General features: G+C 42.4%; 1 protein-coding gene across 1 annotated transcript in view; it reads right to left on the reverse strand.

Moving 5' to 3' along the window:
* Positions 1-4204: 4204 nt before the first annotated feature.
* The window catches only part of RAB31 (RAB31, member RAS oncogene family), a 629885-nt gene continuing 607284 nt past the window's right edge, over positions 4205-26805 (reverse strand). Inside the window, exons 6-7 of the mRNA XM_069613379.1 lie at positions 25878-25987; positions 4205-13987 (exon numbers count right to left, since the gene is read on the reverse strand). Coding sequence (XP_069469480.1) covers positions 13890-13987; positions 25878-25987 — 208 coding nt within the window. The 3' untranslated portion in view covers positions 4205-13889. The remainder of the gene's footprint in view (positions 13988-25877; positions 25988-26805) is intronic.

Genomic DNA, 26805 nt, shown 5'->3' on the forward strand with positions numbered 1-26805 from the left:
GATATGTCATCCTCTGGGGTACTCTCCACTGTGCTGGCGTTATTGGTACCGGCTGTCTTGGGGTGCTCTGGTACCCTGTCGATGCTCAAACTTTCATCATCCTCTTCCTCCTCTTTTCCAAACTCCTCGGATGATGAAAGGGCGTCCCCTATGTTATCCACCCCTGAGGCAGGGGGTATGAGGCAGGGCACTGCTGATTTCAAAAGGAAAGCCTCTTTCAGTCTGTTGAAAGCATCAGCTGCCTCCTGGGGCTTCTCTCTTATCCCCTTAAATGAGACAGGGGGTAGAAGAGTGCTTTCTCTTCCGGGCCACTTTACACCCCCTATTAGCATTCTCCAGAGGCTTAGTGGAGGTCCCCTCACTTGGATCTTATTGCAAGCCAGCCTTTGTGCTCAATACGTTTTCGAGGGCTAATAACCTCTCTTGTATGGGTTGGACTCCGTGGGTCAGTGCTCTCACCAGGGAATCCCCTAACACTCTCTTAAAACTGAGTGAAAGGTCAATTTCCTCTTCCTGCTGCTCTGTGTCCTGCTCCTCATATTCCTCCCAATATTCATCACCCCTGTCAGATGCCATTATTATCCTCTGAGGGGGAACTGTGTCACTTATGACAGGAGGATTGTATCTTAGACCTGCACTGGAGTGGCAGGCTTGGTCTGTTCTTTGAAGTAATGATCTTCAAATATGTAAAATATAAAAATACATATTTTTTTTATAACCTTCTCCTCTGAGCAGTGTGTGCCTCTGGAAAGGAGCTTAATCGCCCTGAAACAGTGTTTGCCACGGGCTTCTGAACCTTAGGACCGAGCAGAACGTCTTTTCAATGCTTCTGTGACCGTTAGGACTGCAAAAGCTTCGTGTGTGCATGCGCAGAGCCTACCAGACCATCGCCACAGCCTTATTCAGGAGCTTGCAGCTCCGAATTACGTTTACGGTCTAATTACGGGAGGAAACGAGCCCTAATGCCAGCGATAACGCTCGCGGGCTGTTTCCTTCCTCCATACAACGTTAATGAGGCATTACTTTGATATAAACGCGCAAAGCAAAAGAACACCTCATGAGCGCCTAGATAGTGCTGCGCATCAAGTAATCCTTACTAAATAAACACAATATCGAATTCATCACAACCCTGATAATAATCACGTTAGCCACAATCATAGAATGGTAGAAAGGTACTTAGCTGTGCAAGCAGCAAAAAAGAAGAGGAAGGCACCTTCAGTATAGAGAAACTTATACTAGCAGGGGAAGCCTCATTGGAGGACGAGAAGGAGGCTAAGACTACTGGCCACCTGAGGCCTCATGGAAGTTGTAGTGGAGTACTATCTCGAAGTGACTTACAGACTCATGTATTTTCAAAGTTTTCTTTTATGTCAGTGGTTTACTGTTTTTAAAAAAAAAAAGGAATTTATGTTATTTTGAAAAGCTGTGATTTAGCAGTATTAAAGGAGAATAAGCATAATGCTCGCCTCTGGGCTTGTCATAAAATTATTCTTCCACCTGCAGCATTGCAATAAGTGAAGAATTAATCAGATAGTCCGGAATCTATCACCTCTTAGTGAAATCACCCATTGTGCAAGTAAGATAAACATATCTCATGTATTTTAAACAAACAACCTCACACCCTGCTAATAGAGCCATGCAGTGCTCCAGATAAGATTTGGAAGGGGGAGTATTTTACTCTGTATTTTTTAAATTGGGAGTAAAATGATTTTTTAGGGAGTAAAAATGTAAGTCCAATTCCCAATGAGAGTATTTTATAAGTGGGTACAAATATGTTTTAACTGAAAAACTGAAATTTTTTCATAATATTTATATCTGTGCACCTAGTAATTCATGCACATTAAAAGATGCATGTTTACTTCTTCCAATCAGGCAGTTAAAATAGTGGTTTCTTCCTGTGGTACTACGTGCACTATTGATCCAAGCATGTCCATGAAGCTGTCAGTGTGAATACAGGGGCACAAGATTCTACAGGGCTTTATCCTATTGTTTTGTTGGGAGTATTTGCCCATTTTTAGGGAGTAAAAGTGGTCGATACATCCCTTATCTGTAGGCATGGAGCCAAGTGACTAGTAGTGAGAGAAACCAGAGGTAAAGACCCTCAATCCAAAAAATCCTTTATGTGCAAAGAAAAACATATCTAGATACTAAGCAAAAATGTCAATTCGAAATACTGTCTTCAAGTGCAGATCTCCAAGGTCCTATCAACATTGTAAACAAAAAGGGGGTCGCAATCAGCTACTAGTTAAGTACTAACCAATTAGTCACTTTTGACCGCCTACAAAAATCATTCATTTGTTATTACCTGCTCTGATCAGCGTGGATCAGTCAACTCTCTCCCATCAATGTTGGAGCACTATTAACATGTACCAACTCGAAAAAAGGAAGTTTTTCACAGTTTTTGTAATTTGTACAAACCCAACACCTATGAATCACTGAAACTGTAGTTTCCCAGCGTGTGAATCTAAAATGAGCCCTACGTGCTGTGCAAATAAGGATACATCAATTTGCCATTTACTTGAAATGGGGGGACATTCTTTAGATGTCACCATTTTGAGGTGAACACTTAGTAGCTATTTCGAAACTTGTAAAGGAAGAACAGGTGAGTAGAAACAGAGGGGCATTATTGATAGATCTTGGCTTGTGGGTAAAAAGATCATGGTGGAATGTGTATTACATCGACAGCTGTCATCAGCCTTGCATCAGGAATGTACCCAGATCTGAAGAAAGGAGACCCTTTCCCCCTGCAAGGAGCAACAAGCTACCACTGGGTGCAAATTTGAAAACATGCAAGTTCCAGAACAAAAACGTGTGAAAATGTAAACAATCTAAATTACAAAGAAACTTTGCATTTGCTCTTGGCTTGCTCCTTATTTGCTTCACTGCGCAAAGTACAAATATTTCTCTGCTTAAGGTTCCTAGGAATTCGAGATGTGCAAACTGCAAATTATTTTTCTTCTAGGGGACTTCAATGAAACCACTACGTTTAAGTTCCACTATGAGAATAAGGAGTTATATGATTATGGGAAGTGAGCCTGGACAGTGGTCGAAGTATACGAAAAGAAGTAGTGAAAATATGTTCCCTGCTGGCCTGCTCCAGCTCCGCACAAACCCAATCACCATGCCCCTCCCAGGCACAATCCAAGCCCCCAAACAAACGTCCCTGCTGTTTATGGGAACTTGCAGTGCAGTGCAACTTTCAACTTCTTTCTGCGCTTTTATTTTAAAACGAAGCCACTCCAGTATGGTTAAAAAATAAATTTGAAAAAGTATAGGAATGTTAAAACTTTATTTTAAAAAGTACAGGAGCAACGCTCCCACCCACTTTAACTACTTGGCCTGGAAGGGCTCATTGGTATGGGTTGCATGGGGGAACTTCCTGTCACCCTTTTACGACCTAAACCTACCATTTGATGACTTCTAGATTTGTATTCTGATTCTGTCATTGTTATTTACATGGGTGCTGCGGGTGCACATGGTAATTGGCTCCCTATCCGGTGAGGGTTCTTTTTATTGCACGTTATACTTTTTTATAGGTGAACAAAGTTCAGGTGTTAAAATTGTATTTGTAATAATTTTTAAGGCAGGCTTTTAGCAATATATTTTTATATTTTGGTATCTTTCACAAAAGGCTTATGGCGCCCAAAAGCGATTATCAACTAGTGTTAATAAACTAAAATCAAATGAAATCACATTGTGCCCTATTAGATGATGGTTCCTTAAGCAGAGGGCACGGTTGGAGAACAGTCAATTAGGTTTCAACTTGATTATGGATCATAAAACAACAATAGCTGTGTGAATGCCAGGAACTCTGGTTACCTCACAACAACCATGGCCACAAGTACAAGAGGCAAAATCATAGCACCACAAATCCATATTGAGAATGGGACACTTAGGGCGAGCTACATTGATATGTGCCAAAAACAACACACCCAGAGAGACACTGTCTATACACAGGCACGAACACACGTGCGCATGCGTGCTTACACACACACACAGGTACACATTTTTGTGTGCCTTCTGGGTGAAGTATGAATGAGTCAAAAACTATCTACTTAATCACGCAAAGCTTTGGCTTCACAAATATGTGTTAATAGTCACTGAGGTTTATCCATATTCACACATCATAACAGTAGTCAACCACATCCCTCGGATACATCCCTGCCACTTGTATTTCAATAACATTCCCACAAATACCAGACTGTGAAATATTGAAAGAATTTATTAGGTTTGTATACTTTTGGTTACATTAAACATGAAGCTTTTAAAAAAACATTACTAGATTTACTTTTTCTTATAAATTGCATTCTGCAAGTGAATATCAATCAGAAACAAACTACATTGGGAACCAGCCCAGTCCAAGCTTTTAGACGATACAAAATAATAACCATATGAAAAACTATTTGTTTTATTTCATCTACTTAAATAATTAAGATTAAATGGTAAAATACATCAAATGTACGTTAAGAGGTATGAATATATACGTCATACTTAATGTACACGATAATATCAATGAGCCAGTGTACACATAAGGCCATTAGGAAGTAAGGGATGTGAGAGATGGTTTGGAATGTAGTAATAGCCTGAACTTCCTCTGGATGTGTACTATAAAAGGTCCAATTGTATAAATCCACTCACTGCAAATAATTGTGCAAACTGGGCACGAATATGAATGGTTTTGCTAGATGTACATGCTCAGCATACTAACAATCAGCAATGAAATATGCCACTAGGTCTCTAAAGTGGCAAGTCCGCAGTATGATGTCTTTTCTCAACGAGTACCTCATATTTTTATTAAAGCACTTAAATAGGACACTGTTAACTGAAACACATAACTGCACAACTAAAACGAGGATATGGGCACAAGAGGATCTCTCATTCATTATGTCCTGCTGATTAGTTTGCACAAGGATAGAGTCACAACAGCACCACCATACATGTTTTTATATTATGCATCATGTCCTGATGGAAACAGGCAATTTTATTAGGGGTTGTGCACCTCCTTCTCTGCCTCCATCTAACCCTGCATGGGGACTCCCTGTTAGAACTGCTGCATTGGATTCGTTCTGGAGATCTTTTTCTAGCTTCTGTTGTGTGTGTGCTTGTGTCATGTTGAACACCTTAGTTATTTCACAGTAAGCCTAGGTTGCCACATTTACAGCAGCGTCTTGGGTTGTATATTAGCGGGGAGTAGCAAAAGCTCCAAAAAGAATAACTAGATTAAAAACATGAACTTTGCCCATGCATTTTATTCTTTGTATTAGCCATTGCCATTTTGGAGACCTTACACTAGACAAAGTCTATACACTTTCTTAGCATGCAAAAAAGTAGCCCAGTAAAGTTGCGAAGTAGAAGACTGAAGTGGCAACATGGAGTATCAGAAGAAGGTGCATTACCATCCATTACGCAACGGGCCGTGGTGAAGCAGACAGATGTTAGTCTGTGTTCCTCTGTGACTGTTGACTGAGTATGTACACTTCGGTAGCGCCCATGAAAACCAGACCATCTCTACGTGAGGGTGATTGACACTACAAACGTCCATTTGCATGGGACATGATCCAGTGCCATAGAGGCAACGAGCAACGTTGTAGCTGTCCAACATAACATTTAGCTAGATGTTGGCCTGGGCGGGGCCATAGAAGCACGGGAGATGTAGACGAATGGGTGCCCACCGGTGCAACAGGGCCATCTGACCCCACGTTCACCAGGGTTCAACAGCCCCCATTTGCCCAACTAATGTGAAAATCACAAGCCTCTCTAGTAACTCCACCGTCCTGTTTTATTGCCAACTTTGGTGGATGATACAAATGCTGGAAGATACATCACTTAAGGAGACTCTTGGAGTTTAATGAATACAATTTCTGTATAACAAGCCCTCACACAGGATGTGTGGAGTTACGTTTTAGTTGCACAAGGAAAAGATTCATAATGTAACATTTTGTTCCTGAGAACATACGATTACAGCTAGGTTTAAAACCCACTGACAGTCAATTGGTCTGTGTCAATATGGAAAACCATCTATGTGCAAAAATAGTAAGGGGGATGACAAAAGCATTTCCAAATACCTGCACCTGCAAGCGTAAACATCCTGGCCCAGGCTCAGCATCAACTCTGCATTAAAGGGTTGTGTTAGGTTATTTTTGGGTCTTATTGACCTGGAATAATTATGCCAAACCCCACTCAAGAGCGAGCATCGACTGGGTCAATTGGCAATGGTCTGCTTCATTGCTTTTCATGTGAACAATGACACCAAAGGCCAGTGCATGGTACAAGGGAATTGCAAACACTTGCACTTTATTGCAATGTGCAAGCAAACAGATAGACCCACAGGGATTCATTTCTCAAAGCCATGTTATAGAAAGGGAGCAGATAAAAAACAAAAGAACGAATCACTTGTACGCTGTGAGCTGACTTAAGCAAGAGGGCAGAATAACAAGAATCAGTAGGTCCATGAAGACAAACGACCTATTGTAGCTGCAACATTTAACTAGGGCCAGCTTTACTCTTTGTTGAGGCTGGTTCACACGTCAATCTGGTACTTAGCAAGTGGCTTTGTACATTTTCCCAGCACATCGCTATCTGAATGTCAGAATATCACAGCGCCAGAAAACACAAGACCGAGAATATAGAGGAAGGGATTGGAATGAAATAACACAACAGGGAATATTCTGTGACAACCCCTTATTGATGCACAAATGCTGCCCAATTTACAAACTGGATAGCATTTAGAGGCCTGCCTGATGGATCCCTAAAAGGGGAAGAGTGAAATAGCATTAAGAGACTGAGGATGCCAAGTAGGGCCTTCAACGCGTGCCCCCGTTTCTAGGATCCACAGTCAGGCTGTTTTGGTGTTAAAGAGTCATAAAAAAACTCCTACTCCCTGAAAAATAAACATATCACTTTCTTTACAGACCCTTTTCAAGAGGCAGGCTGCTTAGACAGTGAGCACTGACTTTGAGGCAGAAATGCACAGAGTACAGCAGTCTTGTAGTTATGTTTCTCGATGAAAGACTTGTAGCTCAGACATAAAAGTGAAAAGGCACACCACCAGAATCCACTGCTTTAAAATCAACAATGTCAAGAGGATGAAAGGTTAAAATGAATTTCTTCCCTGCACGGGTCTGGAGCTGTGATATTCGTGCTTATCTACGCATGTTTAATCTTTTAATCTGCTCGTCGCTTGTGCAACGGCCGTAGCTGGAGATGGCCCCGCCTACTCGAAGGTGGGGGCCCGCTCTCTCTAAAGCTTCTGCCAAGCCCGTTGTTATGTTGCCAGGTGGAGGCCCCTCCCCCTCAAAGTTGGGGGCCCTGCTGGAGCTTAGAGCTTTTTTGGCTTGTCCTGCACTCCCCTTTCACTCTCTACTGGCATGGGGCAGCGCTTCTATAAATACATTATATAAACATTTACAAGTACAGAATGCTCTACAGTGAAGAAGTGAACTTATCTTGCTAAAGAGCAGGAAAAGAAGAGGAGGAGTTCAGGACAGGAAGTGACTCATAGAGGGTCTGGAAGGACAGTGAACTACAGAAGAGATAGTGTTTAGAGGGAGATGTAGTTCAGAAAGAGAAAAAAAATAAAAAAAACAAAATGAGAAGTTGAAGGTTCATTTTCAGTTATTTGTTGAAATTGCTGAAGAGTAAGATTAAAGAAGTTGAAGGGGAATGCGCGCCTACGTTTCTATAATAGAATCAAGACTCCTTGCGCAGTATGCAGGGGTAATTTTCAGTGACATGAATGGCGCCTGGAAGAAGAGAAGCTGAGGATGTCGTTTGCATGCTTCACTATCAGTGGTAAGTGCCCTCAGCACAGTGCAATGAGTCATCATCAAGTTAAGATAAATATCTAAGTGAACATATTTTACTTAGGGCCTCATTACACGGATGGCGATAAGGGTTTACCGGTACCGGTATTTTACCAGTACCGGTAAATCCTTACCCCCTTACTACGAGGTCCCTTTGCGGGTTGGGGAATTTAACGCCTGCTTTTTGCAGTCGTTAAAAACCAACCCGCAAAGGGACCAGGGAGCTAATTACGGTACCGCAATTTGCGGTACCGTAATTAGCGCCTTTCCCATTCCCATAGAGCCCTATGGGGAAAAAATGGGAATGGGGAAAGGCAATGGTGGAAGGGGGAATTACCGCCCAGCCAACCTTGCAATAGGGCGGTAATTCCCCTTTCCACCAAGGCGGTGCCGGTATTTTACCGGCATGAACAATAGCGCCATGGTTCACCGCCATCCGTGTAATGAGGCCCTTAGATCTTTTTAAATTGATGACTTTCCGTGTAGGTGGTTCAAGAACAGATTCAGAAACACACAAATACAAAGTTTTTATAATTCTGATTTGGCAGAGCCTAATTTCTGTTGCACATGACATTTGCTGGAAAAACATCTGTATGAATTTGGGATCCCACAAAAAGAAAATGTGCAGAAAATATTGCCTAATACAAATACAAAAAGGGCAACTTTTATTTGAAAGTTAGCGTGTTTTTTGTAATTTATGTGGAAATACCAGTTACAGTTTGTCTAAAAAATATAGAAGTTATTTGGTACTCTAAAAAAAGTCAGAATTGAAAATGACACTGCTGAAAATGTTTTTGGGATTTCGAAAAACTTGGAAAGACTTAGGAAAAGGTTATTTGGGGATCATTGTTGCCTTCTCATGAAAGGACAGACTTACTCTTCATTTGAAAATTTCAAAAGCTGAAAACATGAAATGTTCACATTCTTTGCTTTGGAGTAGGCCATTCCATCCCTCCCTCTCCTGGATAATCATAAAACTGCACTTGACATAATCCTGAAAGAAGCACAGGCGCACCAGTAGTTTGCTCGACTATATAGCGATCTGAAGAGATGATGAGAATATTTGGAAAGAAACGCATTTTAGAGAAATGTCTGACAATCATGAGGGATAATTGCAAGACACACATATTCTCAAAAATTGAGATCACTCCTTCCTTGTGTTCAGCCTTAAATTGTCAAGCGAGGACAGACAGCAAACAGTTGTGCCATTTAAACAACTAACCTCTACAAGGGAAAAAGGCTGCAGTTTCTCATGAATTTGGCAATTCATTGATTTCACCCTACTCACCAGTCAATATTTTACATTAGCCTGAAATCTGTGCAAATGTTTATTCTGAACCAGCCATAGATTCTGTGCACAGAATGGAGCCACATTTCATGTTTGTGGGGCCAAACCAATGCCCCTGGTTTCACTCGTGGTGCCACAGGCAGCCCCTTGTAGTTGCTTTGCTACATACAGAACCAGCTAGGACTGAAACGCAATTTTATTAGTCGAATTCCAGCTGGCGAGTAGTTGAGTTAAATGGCGAAATGTCCTTTTTTGAACATCCCCGTAAGGCTTTATTGATGGATTTTAGTAATCTGGGCTTGCAAAACAGCTGTGATTTATTCATTTTATGCAGATTAAGCGTAGTAGATACCTAACATAGCCTGAATAGAAATAAAATTGACAAAAAGAAAAGGATTGCCCTCACCGTCAGATGAATACAGAATGTGGTTGAGGGTATGGTGTCCTGCCAGTTTATTTAAGACAGCGGTCTGTCCATGTCAAGAAAAAAAGTGTGAGTTTTTGAGATTATTCGGGATGATTTGTGAGAATTAGAAGTTTATCAGGGATCATCCACTGATACAGTCAGGTCCTGAGGAAGACGGACATCAGTTCTAGTGTCGATCTAGATGATTAACCCGTCGAAACTAGAAAAAGGGAAGGCTATACTATGTCATGAGGAGCAATTAAGAGGTATTTTTGTCCCTCCCATCACCCTCTAGTAGACCACTGTTCAGAGTGATGGATTTGCACTTGTACATATATGATTAATATTGGCACTTGTTTTTTTCACATGTGATTTTGGCAATAATGCATATGTATAAGGACGAATATTTAGCTCTTTTTGAAGTTTTATGCATATAGATTGGTCTTCATAGCAAATCTTTTGCACAATAATGTGAATTTGCACATTCCATGCTTGCCATTTGCACACCATCTGATTCTTGCGATTTTGCAAATTTTATCATCAATGTTACATTTTATTAAATGGGTTTTCTAGTAAGTTTTGTTGAATTTGTCTTTGTATCGTTAGAGCATAACGTTTTTATTTGCGCTGTTTTTTCTAAAACCTTTTATCAAAACATTAATTGTATATTGATAGACCTGCCTGAATAGATTCATTATTATTTTCTCAGAACCAGTTGACAATTGATTTCCCAAAAATATTTTTTATATAGTTATAATGTTACTTGTGAGACAATAATTTCATAATTTTCTTGCCCAGATTTCTGCAGAGTTTGGGGAACACCTATGCATAGGTTTCTAGAAAACAGAAGTGCAAAACACCGTAAAAGTTTTGCATATTATAGCCCAGGATTTATACACACCTCCCCTTCAAAAAAGAACAGGAGCATGTCAAAAAGTCATGGACGTAAGCCTGAGTTGGAGAGCCACCTTTTTCAGCAGTTCTAAATCTGATGCAGAACAACTCAAGAAGGACAAAATTTGAAGCCCTTAGACTCTATGTTAGGAACAGAGTTTTGGTATGAAGTCAAATGTCCAATAGGGGCACCTGGTGGACAGTGCACTCAAAGCTGTCCTACTCTCGTCTTCTTTAGAGTGAGAATCGTTGAGCTTTAGTTGCCATTCTTCAATCCATGAGCTCTATTTCCAAATGCTATTTTCAAATAATGAATCTTAGGGTAAATCAGGCCGCATGCACTGTTTTTTTTCATGCAAACGAGCACATGATCCTACACAAGTGTGTAAAAATCAAGATGCAGGTTTCCAAATTCTAAACAGAATTGCTTACAAAGTACATAAAACGCAAACAAAACCCAGATCATAAGTCAAAAATGTAAAAACTTAAACCTGAAGATAGGGCATTGGGAACACATTGGAGTACAAATGTGAAAGAATAGCATTTAAAAGGCATATATGCGTTGTACACATACGCATTGCAAATCTCGCTCAGAAACCTCTTTTGCTAGGCACTTTTAAATTCTTTAACAGGTTTTATGTTGTTTTTCCACAGCAAATAAATAATGTGTTCCAACTTGAAAATATACGAGGCAAATATGATTAATGTTGAATATCAAAGAAATCAGTCTCTGAACCTGATTAAACACTTGGCAGCTTATAGCTGTTGGTCAAAGTACATGCTGATTAAGCAGTGAACTACTGATGAGGTCTTCCAATCAGTAATCAGCCACAGCGTGCAGCACAATGCACATGACCTTGGCATTCTTCCATTGCCTTTGTAGGAAATCAAAGGTTTTCTGGGACTCCTGTTCATAGCAGGGTGTGCCTTCTGAATCACTAAATCACAGATTTTGCAATGTGTGGGGGATAAAACAAGGGTCAGTTCGGCCTCAAGTATGGGTTGTCAAAACTATTCTAAACACTGCTTGGATGGTCTATATTCCTGAAAAGAGTTGCTTTGAAAGAATGCTCCTGCTGCACTGGCCAGCACAGCCGTCCTTTTTGTTTTCCTGGTGCATCGAAGCCACTCTTATTGCGTGCATATGTCCACCAGAAATTTCACCCAGAGCAAACGTGAAGTTGCGTTGCATCACCATTCAAAGGTTAGCTGATCAAACATCGGCAATTCAGCTAAACATTGAGCAAATGCACTTTGCACCGTGTTGCACTAATTCAAAAGGAATCAGACAGTTTTGGGGGCTATTTTTACTGGATAACATGAAAAGAAATGTGCTTACTATACGTATTTCCATGTTAAGCAGCAAACAAAGTTTTTAAAAAGAACTCTGATTATTTTTTGCACTAGTGCAAACATTTCCATTCCATATTATCTAAGCAGCAACATTGGTGCTAAATTAATGTGCTCCTTTTTTCAGACATGCAAGGTTTAGATAATCTGGCTGCTGGAATGCACCATCGTGTTCGCCTTTCTGATTATCTTGGAGTGCTGCACTAGAAATGTGATCATGCTAGTCCACTCCCTAATGCTCAGTCAGGCGAGACGTGCAATGAATGACCCCAGAAGAAAAGGGGACATTTGCAATAAATGCTTTAGAAAACGTCATTGAATTCTACAAATATCATAAGAATATTCTTCTGGAGTGATGTTGCTGACAAATGAGTGCAACTGCTCGATTTCACAGTTCTTCAGACGTGCGAGACATAACTTGGCTAACTCTCCTTGGCTGGTTTTGGACATATGCAGAAGTGTACACTTATGGTATTTGACACATTTCTGTAAATTGCACGCAGGGTGGCATAAGACCAGAAGTCAGAATAGGCAGTCTCCTAGGTTAGAGTTGGGGGTGAATATTGTCAAACTTACAGGAGGAACATTTTGCCACCACAAACGAGGACCATATTTTGAGGATTGTATTTCTCATTGCTTTGTCACATTTCCTCGACTATTGACTGAGAATGTCAAAGGAGAATCCTTACATCTTTTTTTAATCGAATAACTTTCAGATAACTGTGCCACCGTTTTGCCAGTCCTATTTTCATCTTTAACAAAAACATCAAATGAAGCCAATCCATCATGCTTTCTTTTAAAAGAAATGTCAATGTACTGCTTTTCCCCACTTTTCAAGAAGTGAAAAATCTGTAGTCCACGTGCTTCAGGTTTTGCGTTTCAGGAGGAAAGCATAGAACATAAGACAGCCCCCAGATAATATATGGGAAATGTATGTATGTAGGTGATTTATACAGGGCAGACCTATCTAGAAAGCAAATGAGCGCTGAACACTAAGGGAAGTGAAACACAGGAGGGAGGCTCGTCTTGCCGGTCAGTGGTCCGCATTTGTCAGTGAAGCGTTTCTTAAAGAAGAGGGTCTTCAGATTTTCTCTGAATCCTGGTGGGAGTCAGCCAGCCTGGTGTTAGCAGGAGGATTGTTACAGCGCATGTGAGCGGAGCAGGAGAAGGCTTTTTTTTATGGTCTTCCTATTGCACTTCTTGGATACCAGAGCAAGAAAAAGAATGACAACCACTGCCACCCAGAGAGAAAGGAATCCCAGCCGTGCCTCTATGTTTACGTGGATTTGTTGAATTGTTGTTCCACAAGAAAAACTGCGTAATTGGGGCAAATCTTTACCATTCCACTTTGGATGGATTCTCCTCCCTCGCACCATTTGGGATAGCTGAATTTCCTAATTTTTCCCAAATCAAAAAATTCACTTTGGGCAGTGGACCTGTAGGCTATGTCTTACTGATGACAAAACTATGCAATAGGGACAATAGCAATGTACCGTCCCCCCGCTCACCACCCCTGTCAACAGGCCGCTACTTCATCCGGTGCTCCTGGAGGTCAGCTAGTGGTTGCCAATTCTGTAAATCTTGTGCAGAGAAGTTGAACATGAAAACAGAAACAATGTAGCCACCAAATGGGCAATGGTGGTTTCACTCTAGGTGCCTGGGTTCGTGGATTGATGAATAATTCACTGGAATAGCCTATCTGTCAAATGCACACTATTGCCCAATAAATCGCAGCAAATGCCCGTTACTATCAGAATCTTAATTGGGGCACTTTTGCTGCTACTTTGTTCATGTTTGGAATCTATGATTTAAAAAAAGTGCCTATTTTATTAGTTCATTTGGTCGGTTTCATGTGCCCGTAGACTGCGACGGCCACAATCATCACAATCACAAAAGGGCAGGGTCAAGCAATTTCTTTGTAGCTAGGCAGGAACAAAAGCAATATTGATAGCAACAGGTTCTTTCTAAAGTAAACACTTCCTCTAATTTAGCGTATTTTGTGACTGAAATACTCCCTTCACACAGATATTGTGGATTTTTTTTAACATAATAATTATGTTTCATAAAGCAAGCTTTCAGTTTGTAGGTGTCATGTTAATAAAATGACAGCTCAATTCCTTTTCAAGTACATCCAGTGGAGCAGCGGTTGTCAGCAGCACTGTCGGTTCAACGGTGAAGCCTGCTTCCCGAGTTTAACTGCGCCACCACTGCCATTCTCCTGAGGTTCCAAGGGCGGGATCCGCCGACCTGAAAAACATAAGCATTGGTAGGATTTCGTATTAACACTTCACATCAGGCTGAAACGATTGGCATTTCACACGACAGAAAAATGTATGTTTAAATTGTAGACTTTGGGCCTCATCACGAGTTTGGCTGTAGCCCTTAAATGCGGCTGTAACGGTATTACCGCCGCATTTAAGGGCTGGCACTATCACGAGCTGGGAGCTTAATGGGCTGTTTTACCTCCAGATTTTTTTCTGGAGGTGAAAATCCCTGTTTTCGTCGGTATTACCGCCGGCTGTATTAGCCCGCAGTATTAGCACCGGAAATGCCCCATTGGATCCAATGGAGCCAATGCGGAATGGGTATTTACCATTAACGCCCAACACGTGATCCGGTGGTAATACCGCCGAACCGGTCGGTGCTAAGGCTATTATAGTCGGGCGGTATTACAGCCGAGATACGGTCCAACTCGTGATGAGGCCCAATCGTAGTCTTCCACTCATGGGCGCTGACTTTAAAAGTGCCTGAAAGCTTGCAGGTTAGACATAAAAGTCAGAACCGAATGGCTTTTTCAGAACTTGCCTACATCTCATTCTTTTTTAATGTAAACATTTTATGAAATGTTTTAATGAAGTACAACAAGGAGGGAAAGGCAGATTTACAAAATAAACACAACACATGCAATAAACTCAAAGCTGGAAATGTAATACCTCTCTGCTACTACAATGTGTCATCCTAAAATGCCATCATCCCACCCCCGCTCATGCGTCCCCTTGGCAAGAAATTATTGACAAAGTTGGTATTTATCCCACATGTCAAATAGAGGTATCTCCAAGCACTCCATGGCGCTCACAATGGCATTATCATATTCTTGGGAGTGCAGGGAATCTTCGTACCTCTTTCAAAATAGGACCACAGGGTAGCTGGCTTCTGAATCAGAAATCAAACAAGCAAACTGCCCTCCTCATGTCGGGCCTGTAAAATCCCTATTTTGAATTTTCATATATTGCTAATTAGGCCAGGGATGGGGAAATACATTTTGAAGTTTCCTTTTAGGGCAGATTATATTTTTTCAGCAATCAATACTGTCCACATCCTGTGGAACCACTGTGGCATTTAAGAATTTCTCCATCCACTCGCAACGAGAAGCCCGGCAGCCAGAATGGATGGTGTAATCAGGTCCTCTGATTTGGGGGCCAGTGGAAACATACTTTTGTTTGGCCTGCTCAGCAGGTTTACTGTGGGGTCTCTTGGAGTGTATGCGCGTGACCCCTGCAATCTCATTGTGAATTAAAACCCAATATTATTCTAGCTTTGGGAACGACCACCAAATATGCGGGAAAGTTCTTAGTACACTGCAGTGTCATGCCTGCGCCATGGGCGCATACATTGGCGATGAATATGGACCTTATTTCCCATTTGCGAGACTTTGTTGGAAAAAATAGAAAAGCACCAAACGTCACTTACCACAATGCACTTGGCTATAACCATCTATTCCTGGCTATTCCTATTTGTCATCCTCGGAACTACAATCCCCAGAAGCCCTAGGGATCAGCTTTGCTCCCACCAGCTCAGGAACAGAGAGGGAGGAGGCAGATTGTATGCAGGTGTGCGTATCCAGGTGCGACCAATTAACCTGCCTCTGTGTTGGGCAGGGCAGTATATAAGCTGCTGCCTGCAGGGGCTCAGTCTCTTGCATTAAGAGTCCTTCCAGCACCTTTTTGCTTCGAGCTAAGGATCTTTGTATGCGGTTTCTCCTTACCCCTGCTTTGGATCCAGTGCCTTCCAGGCTCCAGCCTTGCAGCCGATCACGCTCCGTTGCTACCTTCCGTCCTTACCTTCCAAGCTCCAACCTTGCAGCCGATCATGCTCCACTGCTACCTTCCGCCCTTGCCTTCCAGGCTCCTGCCTTGCAGCCGATCACGCTGCGCTGCTACCTTCCGCCATTGCCTTCCAAGCTCCTGCCTTGCAGCCGATCACGCTCCGCTGCTACCTTCTGCCCTTGGCTTCCAGGCTCCTGCCTTGCAGCCGATCACGCTCCGCTGCCTTCAACCTACAGTCTTCGTCCGCTGGGCTTCCAGTCTAGCAGCCTTCTACAGTCCTCTGCAGCCTTCTACAGTCAGCGGCCCTGCTCCTCTGGGCTCACTCCTTGCTGCCCGGCCCTTCTGGGCTCCTTGCCGTGCAGCCTGCTTCACTCCGCTGCCCTAAGATCTTTCCCTCTGGGCTTCCTTCCTTACAGCCCTGCTCCTTTTGGGCTTGCTCATTGCTTCCCTGCTTCTCTGAGCTTTCAACCTTGTACCCTACCGTCCTCTGCTATCCACAACAGTTTACCTACATTTTTTGCTTTCAGTTATTGCAGTCCCCCTGTTTCCTGACTGCTGCTCCCTTGCTTTCTTCCTTGTTTTCAACCGTCTATTCTTTATCCCTATCCAATCCTGTTATACAGCTTTCCCTTCATTTCCTTTTGCTAGTTTGCTTATCGACTTTCTTTTCCCTGAATTTGTCTGTTAGTGTCTTCTCTTGTACTGTTTGTAGACCCCTTGTACAGAGCTTGTCTGTTGGTTTCCGTCAGGCAACCTCTGCCCTTTCCCTTATCTCGTTTCTGCGTTACAGACACCCATAGCTGTTGTTCCAAGCCATGAGCAAACAGCGTGGGCCTCTGTTACAGCAAACTGTGCAGAGGGCTAGAGTTTTTTCCTAAGGTCCGTGGAATACTCTTTTCCTATATCTGCATACACCCCAAGAGGGAATCCATTCTGTACCTTATTTCTTTGCTACACTTGCCTACTCTTCGTTTGCTTTTCTTTCAGCTGTGTTTGTACTTATCTGTCCACCTTACTTTGGCACAACCACCCAAATCCTTCCTGGTTGTCCTGTGCCACTCTTTACAGAGTGCCATCCGTGACATGCAGCTCCTCCAGCACAACCCTGTTTCCCCGTATTTCACCTTATATGAAGTCCTTCAAATGGTCTGCCATCCGGTACCGCATATAACGCATCTTGTAAAATTGCTATTTATATTGTAAACATATGGAGGCTGCATGAGCCTTGGGCGAAATCTGTCTCTGTTTGCAGCAGCAATACCTAATAAGTTGTAGATGACAAAGTCGTTCTCCCTCCCCAATAGTAAAACATTCTTTGCGTTCAGACAAAAACATCACTGCTCCCTCTTCAAAGACGTGGGCTGCAAGCTCACATCCTCCACCACCCCAGAGTCATACATCGAAGCTCTTCATTCTATTTGCTTGTGCAAATTGCGGGTTTTCGTGGAATGGAGGGGCTGCTCCCAGGAAAGACGTAAGGAGAGAGATAAGAGCCAAGCTATCCCAAATCCTCATGGCTTTTGTGATAACTGGGAGTACATTAAATTCACACGGTTAACCCCATTATGTGTCTCAGTGAGTGTGACGTGACGTCACTGGATATCATTTTCTACATTTTACACGACTTAGAGTTAACCCAATTTCCCACTGTCTTTAATTGAGTCACCTCGTAGTATTTCCAAATGTTCAGATAGGCCTGACACAATGATTACATGGTTGAAAGAGAATTTTCGGATAAACCCTGGGTTTGCTCCCACGCTGTATGCACAGCATGATATCCCTCTGAAGTGAATGGATAACTTTATCTGGGCCTTGAGCCGGAAGGGTCTGAAAAATATGCAGATCTCTGGGGAGTATGTTCATTACTAGTAAAGCCATGTAATTGCCAAAATTCTGCACTTGTGCATGTTTTTGCCAATAATATAGGCTATTTGATTGTGTATAAACCTAAGAATTCGGCGATGGTGGAGATTTATTCAAGGAAATCCCATTGAGCTGTTGGAACATTTATATTGAGCACTTCTGATTTCTCTAGGTTTACTTTGAACACCAAAGCGAAATTCAAAGTCAGTAAGTAACTTTGAAAGACTGGGGGAAAGGTGTCTGGCCTAGTCAGGGAGAGTAGGATATTGTTAGCGAATAATGAGGTTTATATGCTGTAGTCCCATATTGAATTTCATGCACCTCTGGAATATGTCTCGTTCGCTGGGACAAGGGTTCCATTGCCTGGGCAATTAGCAGGGGAGAGAGGGGGCATCCTTGGTGTGTATGCCTAGATAGGTGAAAGACATCGGAAATTAGCTGCTTAAAGAATCTGTGCCATGGAGGCTATGTAAATGGCTATTATCGCATTCAGGAATCCCATGCCAAGCCAAAGCCTTTACACCACTTCCAGAAAAAGCTACATTCTATCCAGTCAAACACTTTCTAAGTTTCTATGGAGGCCGGGATTGAAGGAGCCCTCTGCTAGTGTGCTTTGTCAATCTGGTTTACTATTTTTTCAGCCATTGTCAGATGCAGATCTCCCCGTTAAGAAACCACACTGCTATACCCCTATCAAGGATGGTAGCACGAGTTCCAGCCCATTGGCCAAACCTGTGATGTACAACTTAGCATGCATCTTCAGGAGGGTGATGGCGCTATAAGATGAGCCAAGCTCAGGATCCTTCCTCTTCAATAGCTACACCGATTTTGTATCTTCTAGCAATGTAGAGGAAACTCCCTTCACATGTTTTATCGCATTAAAGAGGATTGCTAAGGAAGATATTGCTTTAAGAATTTCATATTTTGTTATTCTATGGGCAGCCTGTCTCGGAAGCAGAGTCTAGACATATGAGTTTCATCTAGGAAAGAAGAAGCAGCCTGTCGTCTATCTGCATTGCTGGAGAATGTCTTCTGAACAGCTTTAGGTGGCCTTTTCTTTATGTTCTTTATCCCCTTCCTTGCCTTGCAGCTCAAGCCCACAATCCACTTTTATTTGAGCAGCTGAATATTGTTTCCTGGTTATGCAAACGGTTTGCAACTGGTGGTCCGCTTCTCATTTTTTAAATTTCTACATTCTTAGATTTCCAAACAGCTAGTCAGTGTTCGAAATGTATGAAGGATTTGTTTATGCAAGTTGGCCCATAATTTCCTTGTCCATATTTTAAATTTAAAAAAATGAAAATAAAATTGAAAAATGTTGGAAGCAGCTGCACCTCGAACTAAATCCCAACAATGTACATTTGTGAAAACCATATACCATAATGATCCTTTGACTCTTAAGGTAATGAGGCTACTCAATGTTGTCTTGAAAACACACGCTCTGTGAAGCCTTCAGCCAGGGGAGGGTGCCCAGTTTATTTTTACTTGCATTCGCACCCTCCGTTATTTGGCATGAAAAAATAATTAACAGCAATTTGGCGATCAAGCAAAAATTACATTTTTGGGGTACACTTTTAAACATTTGTCAAACATTATCTCTGTAATTATAAGAAAATAAAAGTGCTGACATTTCATGTACTAAAAAAGGACCCAAAGGAGTAGCATATAAAAATGTTACCTGCAAAGCAAATCGAAAATCCTTAAATGATGTGTGTGTCATTATCTGGTATATTCACTGACTACATGCACTAATTTCAGCCATTGCTTAAAGAACTGCTGAAATACTATGGACATTTCAAATTGGCAATGCATTACGTGCCGTCAAACTTGTCTTGTGCTGTGGGAGACTGCACATTGCGGCCTCAAGAGGAACCACTGTCAGTGCTTCTGGAATGTGTGATACCGGACACTCGTGATATGGCCCTTGATCAACTCACACTATTAGCTCTTCTTCAAGGGATTCCGGCTCTGAGAGGTATGAAATCAAATGACATTGCTAGGATTTTCTTCACAGATATCTCTAGATTGGACCAGGTAATGGTGTTCCTTAAGTCAAAACTGATTATGGACACCGTCCTGAAAGGAAGATACAGTCTCAGATGCCGGGGTTACGATATGGTTATGTGTCCCTAAATCATTAAGTGGTCAGGCAGGACGAGCTGACTTGGGAAAACGGGGAAGAATTAACTCCCAACAATTTCCGCTGAGACAGGCTTTAGTTGAAGAACAAGTCCTGTCTCTGAAAAGGAGAATAATGTCATTGGAGGAATCTAGAGATTGGTCCTGGTTGCTACTGTCTTAGTTGACTTAGACCTGCATTGGATGTTCTCCCAATGCTCAGCCCGCGCCTGGAACTGAAGCCAATCCTGCAAGGTTGTTTTCAGTTGCCAGTCTTAATACAAGAGGCCTTGTTCACTTATATAATAACTGGGAGTTAGCAGCCGGCATGAAACAATACACGATGATTAACTTGCAAGAGACTTGGCTAAAAATGGCACTAGCGTTTGATGGCTACACGGTCTTACATCAAGCAGCACACCAGGGGCTGAACGGACGGCCTTATGGGGTCTGGTTACCCTCGTCAAATCCTCTCCTTCTTGTGAAATTGTTTTCTCCCGTGATCTTTCATATGGCAAACTGGTCACTCACATTCGATTTAATTCTCGAAACATCTTGATGCTAAAATATGTGTGGACTTTAAGGTTTTGCCCATGAATATAAGTGATCACTCACTCTTAGTTACCTACTTTCCCTTGGATGATCCACAGTTGTCATACTTGCAGGCGGAGCAATTGGTAGAGGTATGGTCGCAACTAAGCTGCAAGGGAATAGAGTCTTTTGAACACCCTCCCGAATTAATAGGGCAAAAAAGGGCCTTGCGGGTAGATTGGCAGAGATGTCTAGTAATGAAAAGGAGGCATTCTTTGCTGGTAATAATTTTAAACCCTTTATTTCTAATTCATTGGGTGATTCATCCTAAGGGGAAGGGGGAAAACGGCTGTGCAGGCAAGTGCACCATCACACATATGATGTGGACCTGGTTAAAAAAAGAAGGGAAGTGAGGAAACTTATAAAATGCATTAAAGAGAATGGTCTCCTAACCCCCTGCTTAAAGCAGGAAAGAATTACAAAGATCCACTAGGCCCAGAAGAATTGGGTCCAACATACAAGGGTGCAGTGTCTACAGAGAGATGCTGAGTCTATGTTGGCAGTGCTGGTGCAAAATAAATACTGGATCCTTCTGATCTCTTATCAAATCAGGAGGAAATGGTACGATTTGGAACTCTGGTGAATGCGGTGGGATAAGCAAAGTGGGTGTAACATTTTGAGGGCCTGTATGCATCTCCAATGCTGGGTGTGATAAGTACAGAGAGTCACATTGCTGGTAAAGAGAAGGGTCTTTCTCTGGACCTGTCGGTCGGGAAATTGATAACTGTAATAAGTAGATGTATTAATTCAAATGCACCAGGCCCAAATGGTCTTTCAAATCAACTACTGAACACAAACCCACCTCTGTGGACGGAAAGTCTACACTACTTATTTACAGATATAGCTTGCATACTACAATTTCCCCCCCTCTTGGGACATTGCTCACATTATCCCGATATATAAGCAGGGGATAGAGAAAACCCGCAAAACTGTAGGCTCATCGCTATCGTCGATGCAGATTCTAAACTCTTCTCGATATTACTTCTAGAATATTTGGAGGGCTGGGCCGACAGTAACCATCTTCTGCCAAAATGGCAGACAGGCTTCAGGAAGGGAATGGGGACGCTCCAATATGGTATGCTGGTCACATGTTTGCAGGGGTTGGCTTGGGCTCAGGCGCACGCCCAGTATACATAGACACAAAATATCTGGCGGCAGCCCTTGAATCGGTAGACCAAGCACTCTTGTGGAGTAAGCTACAAAGATGGGGATTTCCTCAGGGGCTGCTAAGTTTACTGATACGGATTCACAAGGAATCAGCTATTCAAGGCTGCCTGAATCAACAAGGCAACCTATCTCGCTCAATTAAGACATTCAGAGGAGTTAAACTGGTGTATCTTGGCCCCTTTTCTTTACAATTAATATATGGCAGATTTAGGACCCCATTTACAAGCTGATGCTTTGGCTTCACCCAAGATAGCTCAAAACAAGGTGGTGTGGACAGGGTACGCCGATAATTTTCTTATTTTTGATACGACTCCTGTAGGTCTGCAGCGGGCACTCGATGCCTTCACCAAATTTGTATGTGAGAATGCTTTGAAGGTGAATCCACTCAAAACCAAAGTTATGGAAATTTCAAATAGCTCGAGGCCAGCTTCCTACAGATGAAATACGCAGGCTAACCCAGTTGAGAGAATTGAGTCTTTCATCTATTTAGGTTTTTTCATTTCAGCCAAACCCTCCTTAACTTTGATTCAGGACTGGATTCACTCCAGGGCAGTAAAGCCTGCAGTGCAAATGCAACAGGTAGATGCCAGATTCGGCAAGTTCTCTTTGCTACCCTGTATTCAATGGTATATGGGTAAGATTATTCCAAAATGAATCTATGGAATTGAGATTTACAATCCTAGACTCATTGAATACTTGCCGACTCTGAAAGCTCTCATCTGGCACAGAATGTTGCGTCTCCTTACTTCTGTCCCTCACTCTAACATCTGATGTGAACTTGGACTGGTTTCTTTGAAAGCCAGAGCATTGTGGCAATATATTTCCTTTTTTAGGAAGTCTCTTATTCCTGCAGGGGATTCTCTCTGGGAGATGTTTGGTGAGATGATGAAGGGGAGGGGATCAGGTGCCCCGGTGGAAATAAAAGATCTTGCCTATATGGCACTGCAGGAGGTTGGTTGAGCTGATTGAAAATCCAGAAGGGGTGAAAACACTTTTCTTTAAGGCCGACTGGGTGCATATAGTTCAGGATTTCCATTCACACCCTGTTGTATCCCATCTTGCTCTTGATCCTAAAATGCAGGGGTGCTTGGCCACCTATTTATCGATATATGCTAGCAGAGGGCTCAGTTCTACTTTTTTAAGATTTAGGCTAAATCTCTTAAGAACAAGATACATCTAGTAAGATATGGGTTGGCCAATGAGACAGAGTCCTTTTGTAGGTACTGTAAGAGTTTGAGGGTTAAAGAAACAACTCAGCATCTTTTGTTGGGTTGCCCTGCCCTGCTACAAGTACGGACTAAATACCTGCACAAATATATAGGAGAAAGGACAGAGAGAGAAGATTTAATTTGGAATCGTTATTTGTCCGGGAACCTAACATCAATTGTTAATGCAGTAGTAGGATTCCTGGACTCTCTGACACTTGAGGGGACAGCTGTAAAATAGTTGCCTCATTAGTAGTTGCCATGATCTATCTTTTAACTTTTAAATTCTGCTTGGGAGGATGAAAAAAGAAGCGCTCTTTTTACAAATCGTTTTGTATAACATTTTATAATGTGTTTTTAATTTGTGCTGGTCTTCTCTTTTATTTCTTTTTTTTATTTCAATTTGTTTCTTTTAAAATTTGCTGATTGACTGTATTTAAGTCTTTGAAAATGTTAAAGGTTGACTTGATTAAGCAATAAAACATTAAACAAAAAAGCTAAAATTATGTGACAGATATTTGTGAGAAAAGATTCCACCATCCATTTATCTTTTCAATTGATACATATGTGTAATATGTCAGGTTGGCATATTAACACCTGTTTCACGCTACAATCACGTTATCAAGACTTATGCTTATAAACAAAAACACAGCCCTCTGGACTCTATGGGGCCAGTTTTTAGCAAATCTTAAGCAAGAAATTGGATTTTGTGCCATTGGTCTCTGTGACATGTGCAATTGCGTTGATATACCATAGGTCAAAAAACATGTGTCAACTCTGCAAACCAAGAGCGCGTATGTGCAGTGTAAGGTTTTCTTAAATGAAGTATTCAATGAGCACTGTTGGGTTTCTTTGAATAGGTTTCCACGTATGTGTTCGGGAGTATTTTCAGTTTCTGTGTTAATTGCCTTTAACCTTAGAGACAGCCAGCCCTTTGCTGGAATCTGGGACCTTTTTGATTTTTACTTCCTGAGTGGGCCTTTTTCTCACTCACTCATGCCTTTTCCCTCTGACAATGATTTTGTGTTCCTTATGTTTTAATGGAGTCTGGCCAACTCCCTAGGCATCTGCTTTTTGTATAGTGACACACAGCTCCCTTTGTGGAGTCCCACTGAGCAGTCCCTTGGACTACTCTAAATGTTTAAATACATTTTCTTGTGTGAAATACAGTTCCCAAGAATAGTAGGACAACCTTTGTCTTACCTTTTTCCTTTGTGGGTCCAGCACACACCACCTTATGTGGAGTGCTGGGGGGTTACATAGTAACTCCTTATCCCACTTCTCACTTAACCTTTAGTTACACTAACTAACTTGAATGGCTGGTGGCAGTGGTTTCTTTTTACTGTCTTTTGTGCAATGTATCTGCAGGCTGATTTCCCAGCAGCAGTACAGCACCCATGGGTGACCATTTTACCATCGACAGGGAAGCTCTGCCAAGGACGACCTCCTTCTTTAGGCTGGTGGGACCAACTAGCCTCAAGACCTGCTTTGTTCTGGGCCAACCCCCGTGTCGCTGTGACCTTCCTGGGCTGCAATTTCCCAATACCAGGGGTGCCTGGACCACCGACGAGTGCAACGTCTGCATCTTCCCGAGAACGAATCCAGCAAAAACCTTGTGGCCATCTTCAAGGACCTCCAGAAGCAGGAATTCTTCATCCAGAGTCCCCTCACCAGAGTCCAGGACCAAGGGACCAAGGAAACTCCAATCGGAGCTATTTGTTTCTCTTTGGCACTGAGAAAAAGGCAGCAAAACCACAAAGAGGTGCTGAAATGAGTGAAATCCATTGCTGTAGAGTACCTCTCGAGAGTGCTGCCACAGAATCCCGCCAGACGTCCTTCCTTTCATCACCACAACCAAGGTCCACGAACAAGGGTCTGCATCGCTGTATCCAGAAGCAAGTCAGCTGGAACATCTGCTTCAATTTTAAGGTACTTTGGGGCTTTGGGTTTAACCACCTTTAGCCAAATCTAGTGCTTCTTGGCTTGGGGAGTGCTCCTTCCTATCCTTTTGAATAACTGCAACTCACTTGTGCAGGCCTTACAGCTTGTGCGCATCAGGTAGGCTCTCTCAGGTACTTGGATTTTTCTGCAATGAACTATTGACTGTTCAACTAACTTTTTCTAAGAAGATTGCATCAGAACTAGAACTGTCCTATTGACTTTGGCTGTCCTGATTCCCCAAAGGCATCCCTTCTGAACCCTTCTGGCTTTGGCAGTGCTTGTCCCATATAACGTTTTTAATTGTTTAACACTCTTACTGCTGGGGAAAAGACTTTTTACATCCCTCTGTGAGAAAAGACTACTGTTGCAGCCCCACAGTGTTCTATTTTTGCCCTCCAAACTCAAGATTGTATGGTGAACCATAAGTGCTACTACGACCTTAACTAATGTCACTCCGTGTGCTGAAAATATTTTAATACGAAAGGAATTTACTCACCTGCATTATTGCTGCTTGAATAACTTGATTCTGAAATTCTGCTTGATGTTACCATTAGTTGCTGCATAACCGAGTGTGATTCATGTGCTTTGTGTATATATAAATACATAGTTTTAATATAACTTTTAAAGTGTGCAAGTGTTTACTTGTCTCTAATGATTTCATTGTACTGCTCTACAGCTCACAGTAGCGCTTCTAAGATAAGCCTGGCGCTCAGCCACTCTATCGACTTGTGTAGTACAGGCCTATGCTAAGAGTTGGGTCACTAATACCAAGAAGATAAGTCTTGTAAAGTTCCACACCAGTTAGACTTCACAAAATGTTACCTAACGGTATGTATGCTTAGAAAACTCAGAATTGTGGACATCCGGATGTGGCTGCTTGTTTTCCCGTAGGGTGTGCAATGCACAAAAAAACCTACAACGCAACATTGTTAAGTTCTGCAGCCATTTTTCACAGTTTAATGCATTGTGCCTTGATGGCCCCTAGGAATAGGCACAAGCTGGTAAACATTTACAGCAGGACTAGTTTTAATCTTAAACTATGCTGCTTTATCTTGCTCCAAGTGCTGAGGATCAAACAGTCGAAGTCCCTTATTTTTTACTCATTGCACTCTAATCTGTCATCGGACACCGTGATGGGCATCATACCACAACCTATATGTACGATTCTGTATGTGATGATTCTAAAGAAGCATAAGATGCACTCACTGATTCCTTGAAAGAGCTCCTCGATGTTAGTGGCATTCTTGGCACTGGTTTCCACCACAATTGCACTTATCGATTCTGCATATTCTCTGGCATCCTTCATTGTTACTTCTCTGAAAAAGTTGAAGAACCCAGATGGTAAGGCATTGATCATTTGAAACATATAGCACAAACAGCATACCTGCTTCTACGTATTATGCAAGGACATTATCACTCTTTTCATTCAGTGTGCATTTATACTTCAGGCTGCACTTTGAAAATTTTGGACTATTGGTAACCCTGCCACCATTTCACTTTCAGGAACTTTGAATCCGCCAAATGGATTTTTCTCCCCTAACATGAACAAAGGGAAAAGGCTGTGGTGAAGACAGTGTTTGGTGGTCGGGTTGCATATGTTCCCCAAATGAGCACGAGGAACCAAGCCTCAACTAATATAGGTGGGTTCGGGATTTTTTTATTAATGGGTTAAAATTATACAGCATGATTCCAAGATGGCCGCCGGCACAGCGAGACGTGTGTGAGACTCGCTCCCGCCGGGCCTCTCAGCAGCACTGTAAATAGCTACGTTCCGGAGGGTGGCCGACCTCATACCCGGCACCGACTATCGTCCATAGACACAGGACGCATACGGTGGAAGTCTCCCCGATCCCCGTCTTCCAGAGACGACACGGAGAGGAATCCACCCCTCCCCCCACCGCGCCTAAGAACCATCCAACGCGGCCCGGGGTAGGCCCAGAGCGCAACGAGGGAACGGAGAGAGGTGGTTTACCGCGCAGCACAGAGGAAGCTGGTGATACGGACAGCTCGGGTGGGAGAGAACCCCAACACAGCAGAATCGACGCCACCAGACACCAAAGGGGTTGCGCGTGGAGCGGGGGAGCAACAAACAACTCAACCCGAAGCCAAGAGCCGAGGGACGCCAGCGATAGTC

The sequence above is a fragment of the Ambystoma mexicanum genome, chromosome 5p, assembly GCF_040938575.1.
Source record: "Ambystoma mexicanum isolate Mex_15411 chromosome 5p, UKY_AmexF1_1, whole genome shotgun sequence".
Lineage (NCBI taxonomy): Eukaryota > Metazoa > Chordata > Amphibia > Caudata > Ambystomatidae > Ambystoma > Ambystoma mexicanum.